The 12,419-nt window shown below is 31.9% G+C and overlaps 1 protein-coding gene and 1 long non-coding RNA gene across 51 annotated transcripts in view; one reads left to right on the forward strand and one right to left on the reverse strand.

Annotated features, from left to right (window-relative positions):
• Positions 1 to 12,149, forward strand: part of sorbs1 (sorbin and SH3 domain containing 1) — a 91,565-nt gene extending 79,416 nt beyond the window's left edge. For 29 of the 50 annotated variants that reach the window (XM_087279206.1, XM_087279219.1, XM_087279239.1 and 26 more), the window contains 4 exons: positions 1,397 to 1,495; positions 3,554 to 3,738; positions 6,186 to 6,292; positions 8,491 to 12,149. In XM_087279206.1, coding sequence (XP_087135332.1) covers positions 1,397 to 1,495; positions 3,554 to 3,738; positions 6,186 to 6,292; positions 8,491 to 8,558 — 459 coding nt within the window. In that variant the 3' untranslated portion in view covers positions 8,559 to 12,149. The remainder of the gene's footprint in view (positions 1 to 1,396; positions 1,496 to 3,553; positions 3,739 to 6,185; positions 6,293 to 8,490) is intronic. The other 21 variants (XM_087279214.1, XM_087279229.1, XM_087279245.1 and 18 more) reach the window with 1 other exon arrangement.
• Positions 1 to 12,419, reverse strand: part of LOC147841059 (uncharacterized) — a 141,413-nt gene that overhangs the window by 68,259 nt on the left and 60,735 nt on the right. The gene's annotated exons all lie outside the window — the stretch shown is intronic.

Genomic DNA, 12,419 nt, shown 5'->3' on the forward strand with positions numbered 1-12,419 from the left:
TACAGCATGCATGAGTTTTAAGAATATTTGCATTTCAGTTATTGTTTATCAGAACCAAATGGTCAAGACTTAATAGTCGGTTTATTTTCAAACATGAACATTTTCACATTAATCTAACTTACAACTTTGAAAATTATGGGATTATTTCTTGGCATTTTGCTTGTTCTCTGTTATATTTGTTAACACCAATGAATTTTATGAATTAATCTTAATCTTTAAATTACTTTGTCCTATAGCTAAAGTTAATTTCTTAGGTTAATGCCTTATTACATTAAAAACAAAAATTGTAATTCTTTAATTAAAAGGAGTTAATAACTACTAAAACTTAGTTGTTTTTTTTTAAATTAACTTTATAATATTATTTATCATTGTTGATTTTAATGCATTAACTAACGCATTGTAAAGTGTTACAATTTGTACTTTATCATGCTTTTGCAATTAAAATTGTTTAAAACATTTGTTAACTGAACATGTACAGTATATACACCATGTTCTGTATATACACTGAAAAAATATTCAAAGATGATTTCCTGGATTTTTTTTTTAGATTAACTGGTTGCAAACAATTTATTTGGGCTGAATTTAAAGAAAATTATTAAAATTAATTTGTTTAAACTCAACCCATGTACATTTTTCGCAACAATTTGCCAGAAATCTTTTTTTCAGTGTATAACAAAGCAATACACTAAGAACTTTTTCATACAAATGTAGATACATAAATCTACAATTGTTAAAGAACAACTGAAGAATAATAAACTAAGATTGTCAATTTAACATCTTTTTTAAGGCCTATAAATTATATAGAGTATAAAAAATAGCAAATTTATATATTCCTCGAACCCAAATATTAATCCATCTTCAGTAAAATGCAAAAAAATGGAAAAAAATAGAAAAAAAGTCTTGCCAAAGCAGACTTAAAATGCATTTATTACCCCTAAACATGCCTCTAATACTTGTCTACTTTTTGTAATGTCTATATATAATATTCATATATTGAAAAATATCTTTTTTTTGTAAGGTTTTATAAAATATTTAAAATGTATAACTGTTAAATCATATTTATTATGGGATGAAAGATAGTTTGTTGATATTAGTGTCTAGCTGTTGTTATAAGTGTTATAAGCTATTTTATAGACTATATAGTGTTTCCACCTGAAGCTTTCCGGCATGACATGACACTGTTTTAACTTGTGTGTTTGTGATTGCAATGAAAATTGGTGATTGCTACTAACTCACAATCTTATTTCGGTCCTTGCGTTTGTATATACAGTACTGTAAGGTTGTGCTGGAATCAACTGCTCAGAGGAAAATGATACTAAGCTGATCAAATGACACCTGTTAAGCACAGGCAGTTGTTTTTAAAGCAATAGCTAATACATGTTATTTTCCTCCACAGCCATTAAGAAATGATGTAGAATATTATGGGAGATCTTCAAGAAGTCCTGTCATGCTGTTTGACATCCAAGACAACAACATGAATGCCAACTCATTCACGGTAAATTACATTTCAAGCCATAATTGCTTTTTAGACAGGCATACTGCTTTTTCTATGATGTCATCTGTGTTGATTGAAAATGAATGATGAAAATGAACAGATTCAGATTCTGTAAAGACTGTTAAGAAAGCTTATTACTGCCATAGAATAAAAAAGATATTTGCATTTTTATTTAACTTTTTCTTTTTAAACGTAGATTTCTACTCAAAATAGCACTGTAAAATTATAAACTTGAACATAAAGTAGCTTACAAAGAAAACAGAAATAAAATTGGAATTACATGGTGTCATCTTAAAATGTAATGATACATATTTGGATATTAATGAGAATTATGAGGTGTAAAGTCAAAATTCTGAAGTTGAAAGCCAGAATGATCTGACTTATAATCAGAATTATCAGCTATAAAGGCATAATTATCAGGCATAAATCAGTATTATGAGGTTTTAAGGCAGAATTATCAGGTGTAAAATTCTGAATTATAATTATAAAACTCAAGGTCAAAATTATGAGGTGTAAAACCAGAATTATCAGATGTAAAGCCAGAATTATCAGATGTAAAGCCAGAATTATTAGGTGTAAAGCCAGAATTATCAGTTGGAAAACCAAAATTATGAAGTGTATAGACAGAATTATCAGGTCTTATGTGCAAAATATGAGGTGTAAGTTAGTGTTACATGGTTTTAAGACAGAATTATGAGGTGTAAAGTCAGAATTATCAGATATAAAGTCAGTATTATCAGGTGTATGTCAGTATTATGTTGTTTTTAAATCAGAATTCTGAGATATAAAGCCAGAACTATCAGATGTAAAGTCAGAATTATCCGATGTAAAGTCAGAATTATCAGGTGTTTATCTGTATTATGTGGGTTTTAAGTCAGAATTATAAGGTATAATGTCAGGATTCTGAGGTATAAAGCTGTAATTATCAGATGTAAAGTCAGAATTTTGAGGTGTAAAGTTAAAATGATCAGATGTAAGTCCGTATTATGTGGTTTTAAGCCAGAAATATCAGATGTAAAGTCAGAATTATCAGATGTAAAGTCAGAATTTTCAGATATAAAGTCAGAATTTTCAGGTGTATGTCTGTATTATGTGGTTTTAAGTAAGAATTATAAGGTATTAAGTCAGAATTATAAGGTATAAAGCTAGAATTATCAGATGTAAAGTCAGAATTTTCAGGTGTAAGTCAGTATTATGTAGTTTTAAGTCAGATTTATAAGGGATAAAGCTAGGATTTTCAGATGTAAAGTCAGAATTTTTAGATGTAAATCAGTATTATGTGGTTTTAAGTCAGAATTCTAAGGTATGAAGTCAGAATTATGAGATGCAAAATCAGAATTATCAGGTGTAAGTCAGTATTACGTGGTTTTAAGTCAAAATATGAGATGTAAAGCCAGAATTATCAAATGTAAAGCCAGAATTGAGTTGTAAAGAGTTGTAAAATCAGAATGATCAGGTGTAAGTCAGTAATGCAGTATGTGGGTTTCAGGGCAGAATTATGAGCTGTAAAAGTCATAATTATACTTATTGGGTGTAAAATAAGAATGATCAGGTGTAAAGCCAGAATTATGAGACAAACTAACATTATAATAGAACATAAGTCAAAATTACGAGATGTCAGAAATGTTGCATAAAAATTTGCAATCACCGTTTTTTTCCTCGTCATGGCAAAAACTGTCATCCATAGCCTCTACAAGATGCATCACAGTCAGACATTAGACTCATCTCAGTGTTTGATTTGATCTGATATCTAATCCCCAAACTCACCCACGTAAACAACGCATGACAAATCTCAGTACCCTGCAAGAATCCTATATGATTGTGGTGTATGTTTCGCTCCTTCCACTTGCACTCACTCTGTTGTCTCGCTCTTCCATGCTTATCCTCTGGACACTACCATCCCTTCTGGCTCTCCTGGTATTAATGGACATTCCCTCCTTTCTGCCCTGTTTCTATCTCCTCTAACACACCGCCCCTTCCTCAAACTCAATTTTCCATCTGAATGACTGACACCCTGGTTTGCGGCCACCTCTTGTGCCGACCCTCTTCCACCAATAGGAGGCAGTGTGTAATGAGATCATGAATATTGCAGAGACCTCAGTGAGGTACTGCAGCACTTTGTCACGCCCTATAGACTCCGCCCACCGACTCCTGGCTCCTCCCAGTAAACACTCTCTCATCATTTCCCAGCAACCCCTGTCCCAGAGCAGCAGTCCTGAGCCTGGACGCATGAGCTGTGGGATGTAAGTATCATCCATCTGTGTATGTTTTGGTGTAGATGTGGAGATGTTCACTGATGTGTACCTTATACATAATACATAATATACAGTGCTCAGCATGACTAAGTACATCCTTATTCATCTCTTAGTAAATATAGGCAATGTATTTTGATGCATTTAAACAAAACAGATTTATTAAGCAGATAAATTAATTAAAATGATATTTTAGTCACCAAAAAAATTTAGAAATCGAAAGATAATATATTTAAATTCAAGCAAAATAATGCAAAAAAGAAATTACGACCTACACAATTTTCAACAATATTTTTTTGCTTCTCTTGATTTTTCCTCTTTTTAAAAATTTGTATTTAATATTTTTCTATTCCATATAAATTTGCATGTACTAGTTTTTGTAAGATTATCATAAGTTATTTTGTTAGATAAGCTCCAGATTTGGCTTCAGTACTGACTGATCTAATGTAAATGTACAAATATAAAATTGTATAGCTTCCTATTAAAAATATGAATTTAAGATAGATTTATAAGGGGTGTACTTATATATGCTTAAATGTATTTTCATTAATATGAAAGTTATCAGCTTATAAATAATGAGGTATGGCAAAGGATGGATGCTTTTGGAGAGTTTATGCTAAATGGGAATACAAGATGTCTGCAAAAACAGGGCTTTGGTATTGCAAGTGACAGATGAATGATTTGGGGTGGAAAAGTTACCTTTGTTTTAAAATACAATCAGATATCAGTTATTAGTTATCTGTATCGGCCTTATTTCCATACCTGTGCATTCTTAATTTATACTATACAAACTTTCATTTAAAGCAAAAAAGTTGTACTTTAGGAAGGGAATAGAGACATTATAAACAACCAGATTAAATGTGTACACATGCTTAAATGATATATTGTACAGAACTATTTAGGTTTTGGGCTAAGTTTTAAAGAAACTTTTAAAATCTATTTATAATTAATGCTTACCATGTCTGAGTTTGATAAAAAAAAAAAAAAAAAACTATTAGTAATATTTCACATTTTACTGAAATATTTCCCAGAGATGTGTTGCGGCTGGAAGGGCATCCGCTGCGTAAAAAACTTGCTGGATAAGTTAGTGGTTCATTCCGCTGTGGCGACCCCGGATTAATAAAGGGACTAAGCCGACAAGAAAATTAATGAATGAATTTTACTGAAATATTTTATATATATTTTATATATATCCTGTGATTGTAAAACTGATATGTCTTTAATGTCATGTGAATCTTAAAAAATCATTGTAATATGCTGATTTACAACTCAAGATATATTTCATTTGTGATTTAATGGTACTTTGCTAAAATATTAACAGTAGAATATAAATAGAATACACTCATGCTACACTATCTATCTATCTATCTGTCTATCTATCAATCAATCTATCTATCTATCTATCTATCTATCTATCTATCTATCTATCTATCTATCTATCTATCTATCTATCTATCTATCTATCTATCTATCCATCTATCCATCTATCCATCTATCTATCTATCTATCTATCTATCTATCTATCTATCTATCTATCTATCTATCTATCTATCTATCTCTCTCTCTCTCTCTCTCTCTCTCTCTCTCTCTCTCTCTCTCTATATATATATATATATATATATATATATATATATAGTATAGTATAGTATAGTGTAGTATTATACAGTAGATGCATGCAATATGTCTATAGATATTGCTTTAGTATAGTGCTATATTAATCTATTAAGCATTCGTGTGTAGGCATGGGAGGCATGTGTAGGTTGGGGAAAGTAAAGGTTTTAAAACTGTTACAGATTTCAGTTTTATCATTCCTAATGTATGTATAAGTTTTTATTTTTTATTATTATTATTTTTTTTTTTTTGGTGTGGGGGGTTCATGTTGTCAAAGACTAGTTTAATTATTTATTTACGGTAACAGTATCTCTAGCAAAAAAGGACATTTAATGCTACTAGTCAGCCCACGATTCAGCAACACTTGAAAAGCAAAATTGTAAATATGCTAGCATCCAAGCATGCTATGGAGCTAAATAGTGCAGTAAGGAAAAAAGTTTTTTAAAGTTTTTTAAAGTTTTTTTTTTTTTTTACCCATACATTTAAAAAGAACTCATTTTAGTGCAGTTATTACAATACAGTGAAATCGTGATATTTTTATCCAAAGTTAAACTCTTGGTATCTTATACCAGCCTATGCCTATTCATTAGCTACACATGAAATATTTTTTCAGTGTATCTATGCAGTCAGATTTGTTTGTGATCAAACTGGAAAGCCAACCTACAGTGCAGTGCTTTAAATTTCAGCTAATCAACTTTTAGTGTAAAATGAACTGAAAGACTAAATATTCTTAACAGTTTTACATTTAGTTAGTGCAGTTTTATTTGTGCAGTAGATTCCCCCAGGCTCCAATTCCATGTCTGATATTGTGCTGTTTTCTGCTGTAGATTTCAGGCTCTGTACAATTACGTGCCTCAGAATGATGATGAGCTGGAGCTGCAGGAAGGAGACCTGGTCAACGTCATGGAGAAATGTGATGATGGCTGGTTTGTGGGTATGTGTCATTTATTATTATATTGATTCTCCATGAAAAGTCATCTCTCAAAACTACAACACTCCTACAGTAAATCAATTCTCGACCACTGCTATTGAGTTTTGTTTTACTGGAGATGGGTTATTGTTGATAACTAAAACTGAAGCAAAATCGTAAAACTAAAACCACTTTCATTTCTTGAATAAACATTAACAAAAAAAAAAGAAAAAAAAAAGAAAGGAAAATAAAAAGTAAATATATAGATATTGTTTTAGCTTCTTGCCGCGTCACATGCTTGCACTGTAATATTACTACATAGTGCTAATTCATAATCATGTTAACAACATGCTAATTCATACTAAAATCATTCTAACAGCATGCTAATTCATACCAAAAACTGCCAACCTGATTTCACCTAGTAGAACATGCTCCGGGATTAAGATCTATGTTCATCCTGGAACAACATTCCAATTAGCCAATCAGAATTAAAGGATACATTTACAGTTTGTGTTAAGTTTAGGCTTACAGTTTTATGCACTTCTACATGATTGTTTTTCCCTCTATTATTCCCCTCTGATCTGGGAGTAATTTACAGTTATGGTTGAGTTTAGGGGTAGGGAGTAGATATAGATTACATTTTTGAACAAAAATTTTGTTCCAGGATCAATATAGATGTTAATTCCGAATCACATCGTACTTGGCGAAATCATGACTTGCTACTAGAAACATGCTAACAACATGCTAATTCATACTTGAATCATTCTAACAATGTGCTAATTCATACTAGAATTATTCCAGCAACATGCTAATTCATGCTAGAATTATTCCATCAACATGCTAATTCATGCTTGAATCATTCCAGCAACATGCTAATTCATGCTAGAATCATTCCAACAACATGCTAATTCATACTAGAATCATTCCAACAACATGCTAATTGATACTAAAAACATGCTAACAAGATGTTAATTCACGTTAAAATAATTCTAGCACAGGGGTGCCCAAACTTTTTCTCATAAAGGGCCAATTTGATTGAGGGGGGTGGGCCCGAAGGTAAATATACCAAACTATTAAATGAAAGCTGCCACGGTAAAAAATACATCAATCATATTATTAATGATACTTTTTTACATTTTATAATGAACTTCTTACTAGAAAAACATAAACAAACACATTTGTAACACAATGGTGTTCAATACTGAATACAGGAGTCAAGCTGAACCTGCTTTGCCTTGATTTGCTTATCGATGTCTTGTGTATTGTCCTCTCTTCAAGTGACAGTGTTTACATTTTTAAAAATCAGATTCATGCTCAACATTTAACTGATACATTTCATTTCAGCCGACTTTTTGTAGCTCAACAAACAAACAAACAAACAAACAAACAAACAAACAAACAAACAAACAAACAAACAAACAAACTAACTAACTAACTAACTAACTAACTAACTAACTAACTAACAAACAAACAAACAAACAAACAAACAAACAAACAAAAAGTTACAATAAATTAGAAATGACGATCTCTGTTGAAGGTATTTGCTTCAATCCCAAATCTTTTTTTCTGATGGGATAGCGGGCCACATCAAAGGTTATCATGGGCCAACTTTTTTTTTGGACATCTCTGTTCTAGCAACATGAAAATTCATATTAAAACAATGCTAGTGCTATGCTTTTTCATGATAAAAACATGCTAAATAAAGCTCGAAACATGCTAATGACATGACTTTCTCAAGCCCCCATTGTTTGCCTTCAAACTGTTATATCATTAAAAATTATAATGGAAAATACAAAAAGATAGTTTAAAGTAAATTCCATAATTCCATGTATAAATGCAGTCAAAACTAAAGTATTATATGTAAATGTAAGTTGTTTGTTGAGTAATTAATTCTTATTGCCATTTGAATTTTTGTTCAAGAACATTGTTGTTTAACTAAAATGTTTTAGCACGCAATACGTCACAAAATACAATAATGGCGACAGTTTTTCTTTTTTTAAGTATAAATGTGTCATTTTGAGTAGTAAATTAACCCCAGGTGTCACAGAAAATTACTAATAAACAACAATAAAACACAGTAAATGCCTGTAGAATTCGCTTCTTTACATAATTATTTGTAAAATGTACTGAAAATGTGTAAAATGTACTGAAATGTCTCTGTACTAGAGTTGTTATTACTTATTTAGCCAGACTCTAATGTGTTTGTTGTTTTCTCTACACAGGTACATCAAAGAGGACGAAACAGTTTGGCACTTTTCCAGGAAATTATGTGAAAGCTGTTAATTTGTGACATACTGTAATACAAATGAAGAATTGACGGTTTGTATGAAGCGATTCTAGTGCTATGCTTGAGCAGCCTGATCTGTTTGGGACACTCTTACCTGTTGACCTCAAATGAAGACTTTCCTCCTGTCCAAAATTTGGTCTGTCCCATATGAATGTCCAGGTATGTGATCAGTAAGGTGTGCGGCATGTCAGCGAAGAACATGCAGTTCAACTGAACTCCAGTGGCAGCATTTGTTGAATCACTGAAGGATTTCACGGAAGAATGAAGGTTTTTACCAGTTTTCTGTATTGTATTTTTGTTTTTCTTGAAGAAACTTAGCTAAAAGCCATCAATATTAAATATCTGGGAAAAGGTGTTTAAGTTTACAACTGCAAATTTGACTGAAGTACAGCTCAAAACACTTCATCACATACCTGACATTACTGAAAAATATTAACATTTACAGTTTATTTTTGCTATAAATGTGTGACTGTAGGAGATGACAGGGCATCGAAGGTGTTTGTATTAAGGTTACAGGTCAGAGAAGCAGTGAGAAAATCATACTTGTTTGTCATTTAAAAAGAAAATCATAATGCAATTTACACTCCTGTTGCATATAAAATTACTGGTATATGGAGCACTCTTACAAAGAGTGGAATTACAGTTTCTTTTCCAGTGAGGGCTCAAAGTATGAGACACAATTTAATATTTGCAGATCCAAGCAAAGCCATTTATAGACATCAAAATGATGTAAATCAGTGTTAATGCAAGGAGGAAAACTTCACAGCACTTACTGTACAGTACTCTCAGATTTTGCAACATTTTGGTAACACTTCACAATAAGGTGTCTTTTGGTAACGTTTGTTAACTATGAGCAATATTTTTATGGCGTTTATTATATGTTGTTATATAGTTATGTTAATTCAATTACATAATTTTTGTGCATTAATGTTACCTGATAAAGTGGCAGTCAATGTAAAAATGAACATTAAAGGTAATAATCTCTGTAGAAGCTTTTATTTTTACCTTTATCATCAGTTAATGATTGTAAACCTTTTGTAAAGTGTTACCAAAATTTGTGAACAACTCTAGATCTGACAAACTTTGTGATTTGTAAAAACAAATGAAACAATATAGCGTTACTGTATATGATGTAGTGAGGTGAAGGGCTACAACTAAACTCCACTAAACAGATCTGACCTTAGATGCTTAGCCTCAAAAACATACTATTTATTTGCCTGAGTGGTGCATATTTTTATCTTTCAGTCCTCCATTTTAAAGTGGGGTGTTTGAACGATGTATTATGAATCTGAGGCGCAGTATTTACCTCCGTTAGCACTAGCATTAGCATAACATCCTAACCCAGGTACTGTTTGACAGTAACATTTATGTAGTGTTTTGACAGGTATTGTAGTTGTGTGTTGGGATTCGATGATCTGTAAGATTGCTGTACCTCATTTTCAAAGTGCCATTCACAGTATAGGATGCTACACTTGGACCTATTGTGTTCATTTCATTTGATATTCTCCATTGATTAGCTTGTGGTCTTCCTTAACTGAATGTAGTTTGATAGTAGATTTATTTCTGCTTCCGTTTAAGAAGTTTTGGATTTCTTCTGATAAAAATTGTGGAGAGTGGATTTCTTCTAATGAAAAGTTGTTTTCGAATCTCCCCTTAGGTTTTATACGGTCCATTCCATGTAATGCCAGAGAACGTGCTGCTAGAGAGTTTATGTGACTCTAAAGGGATAGTTCACTTTAAAATTGAACATTTACTCAACTTCAAACCTTTATGAGTTTCATTTTTACATACTAGGATATTTAAAAGTACCTTTATACAGTAACTGGTAGCCACTGGTAGACCAAAAAAAAAATGCTATGGAAGTCAATCACTATTTGTGTTCACAGAGGACATAAGAGGGTGAGTAAATGATTGTTTTTGGGTGAACTATCCGCTTTAGGCCCATTCATAACAAGGATGATAACTAGCCTATACCAGTTATAAAAACAGCCTAAATTCAGTAGTCATAGAGCTCATAGAGTTGACAAGACAGCTGTAATAATAAAGAGGAATGATATTGTTGGAATCACTTTCACAGTAATATTTTTCATAGCTGGTGAATGATAAAACCATTGACAACCAATCAGAATCTGTGCTACTCTAAAAAGCTTGAGCATTTAAAGCCTCCCCAGCAGGCACAGGACGCCAACGTAACGTCAGATTGATTGGAAATGTAAATCAGGTTGACATCAGAACCCAATGTCAGGCTGACATCAATGTCCAATGTCATAGAGAATGTCCATAGTCATGACATAGAGATTGCATTTTGGTTACTTTAAAAACACAACCTAAAAACAACAAAGTATCAACGTCTAAGGATGTTACAGCTTGACGTTTTGTGGACATTACCAATATGGCATCTTTCAGATGTTAGATTTTGGTTCCTATACCTGACAAATAAATGTCAGTATTTGACGTCAATGTGCCTTTGGTGTAGGATGTTGGCTTGATGTTGGATTTAGGTCACTTTCCGACACTACCTAAAATCAACAAAACATCATTCTCATTTCAAGTCGTTATTGGACGTCAAAAAAACATTGTCCTTAAACACTGACCTAAATCTAACCTAAATCTAACCTAAGGCTAACGTCTTATGACGTTGTGTGTTTGCTGGGACAGATGACAAAACAGCAGTGCATGGTTTAAATAAAAAGAAAGCATTATCCTTCATTGGTGTCAGTGCTAATAAAGTTATCATTTTTGCCATGAACGGGCTTTTGTGCTTACCAGCCTTCCGTCCATCTCAAAACGAGAATCAGGAAGAGATCATTTGGACAGAAATGAAGTATTTAGATTATATATTTTTCATTTTGTAAACCAGTGGTTGTTGCTAAAACCTTTATCAAGGTGTAATCACATAGAAAAACAACGAGGAATTTAAAAAAATCAGATGTGAATTTGAACTTGAAACTATGTGTTGGTTATAATATAGCGTAGCATATTTGAATGTAGTGCTCTGAGACTCTTTTAACATGGATGTGAACAAAGTTGAAATTCACAGTTCTCCTATTCTGTCAGAGTTGTAAATATGTAAAGTATAAATGAATGAAAGTGACCGAAGTTACAGCAACCTCTATAAATATTACAGTTTATATTAAATGAAGAATATTAGGAAAGCACAGAGATTTGCGTAACACACACAGACCGTCTCATATGACTGAGCGAGTGATTCTGACACTGTGTTGGGATTGAAATGCCTTTCTGTCTCATGGCTTCGTTGAACTGTGCCTAGTTTTATTATTTTGTTTTATTTTATTTTTTTTCTGCCTCCTGGTGAATATGTCACTTTGTATGGAAATTTGACCCAAGTGTGTTACAGGAGACTATTACAGAGTTCTTCACCACAATCATATGAGTTATTCAAGAGTGTGAGATGACACCTGAGATGTTTAATTATGTGTAATTATTACTTTGTGGTCTGTATGCAGAGCGAATTTTGCATCTTTTTGTTTTGTTTTTGTTTATTTGCAGTGCTGTTACAATTACAATGAATTTAAACACTTACTGCTGTGATTGCCTCATTATGCAATATTTAATAAACAATATTACAGCTTTTGACTGATCCTGTTTGTTGTCAGGATGTGCACTGCTTATTTGATTGTGTTTTTAGCTCATTTCAAAATATATGTACTGTATACTTTTTTATTATGTTTTAGTTTTTTAGTATGTTATATTCATTGTTTTATTTTTATTTGAATCTAGTGTTTAATCTCTGTATTCTGGGAACAGCCTTATTTTTTGGTGTTCTTTCCTAAACTAATAACTAAACAATTTTTTTTTGCATAAAAAAAACATATATGTTGGACTTAAAATTAGCCTTAAATG

Source organism: Danio rerio, chromosome 13, assembly GCF_052040795.2.
Source record: "Danio rerio strain M-AB ecotype USA chromosome 13, GRCz13ab, whole genome shotgun sequence".
In the NCBI taxonomy this organism is placed as follows: Eukaryota; Metazoa; Chordata; class Actinopteri; order Cypriniformes; family Danionidae; genus Danio; species Danio rerio.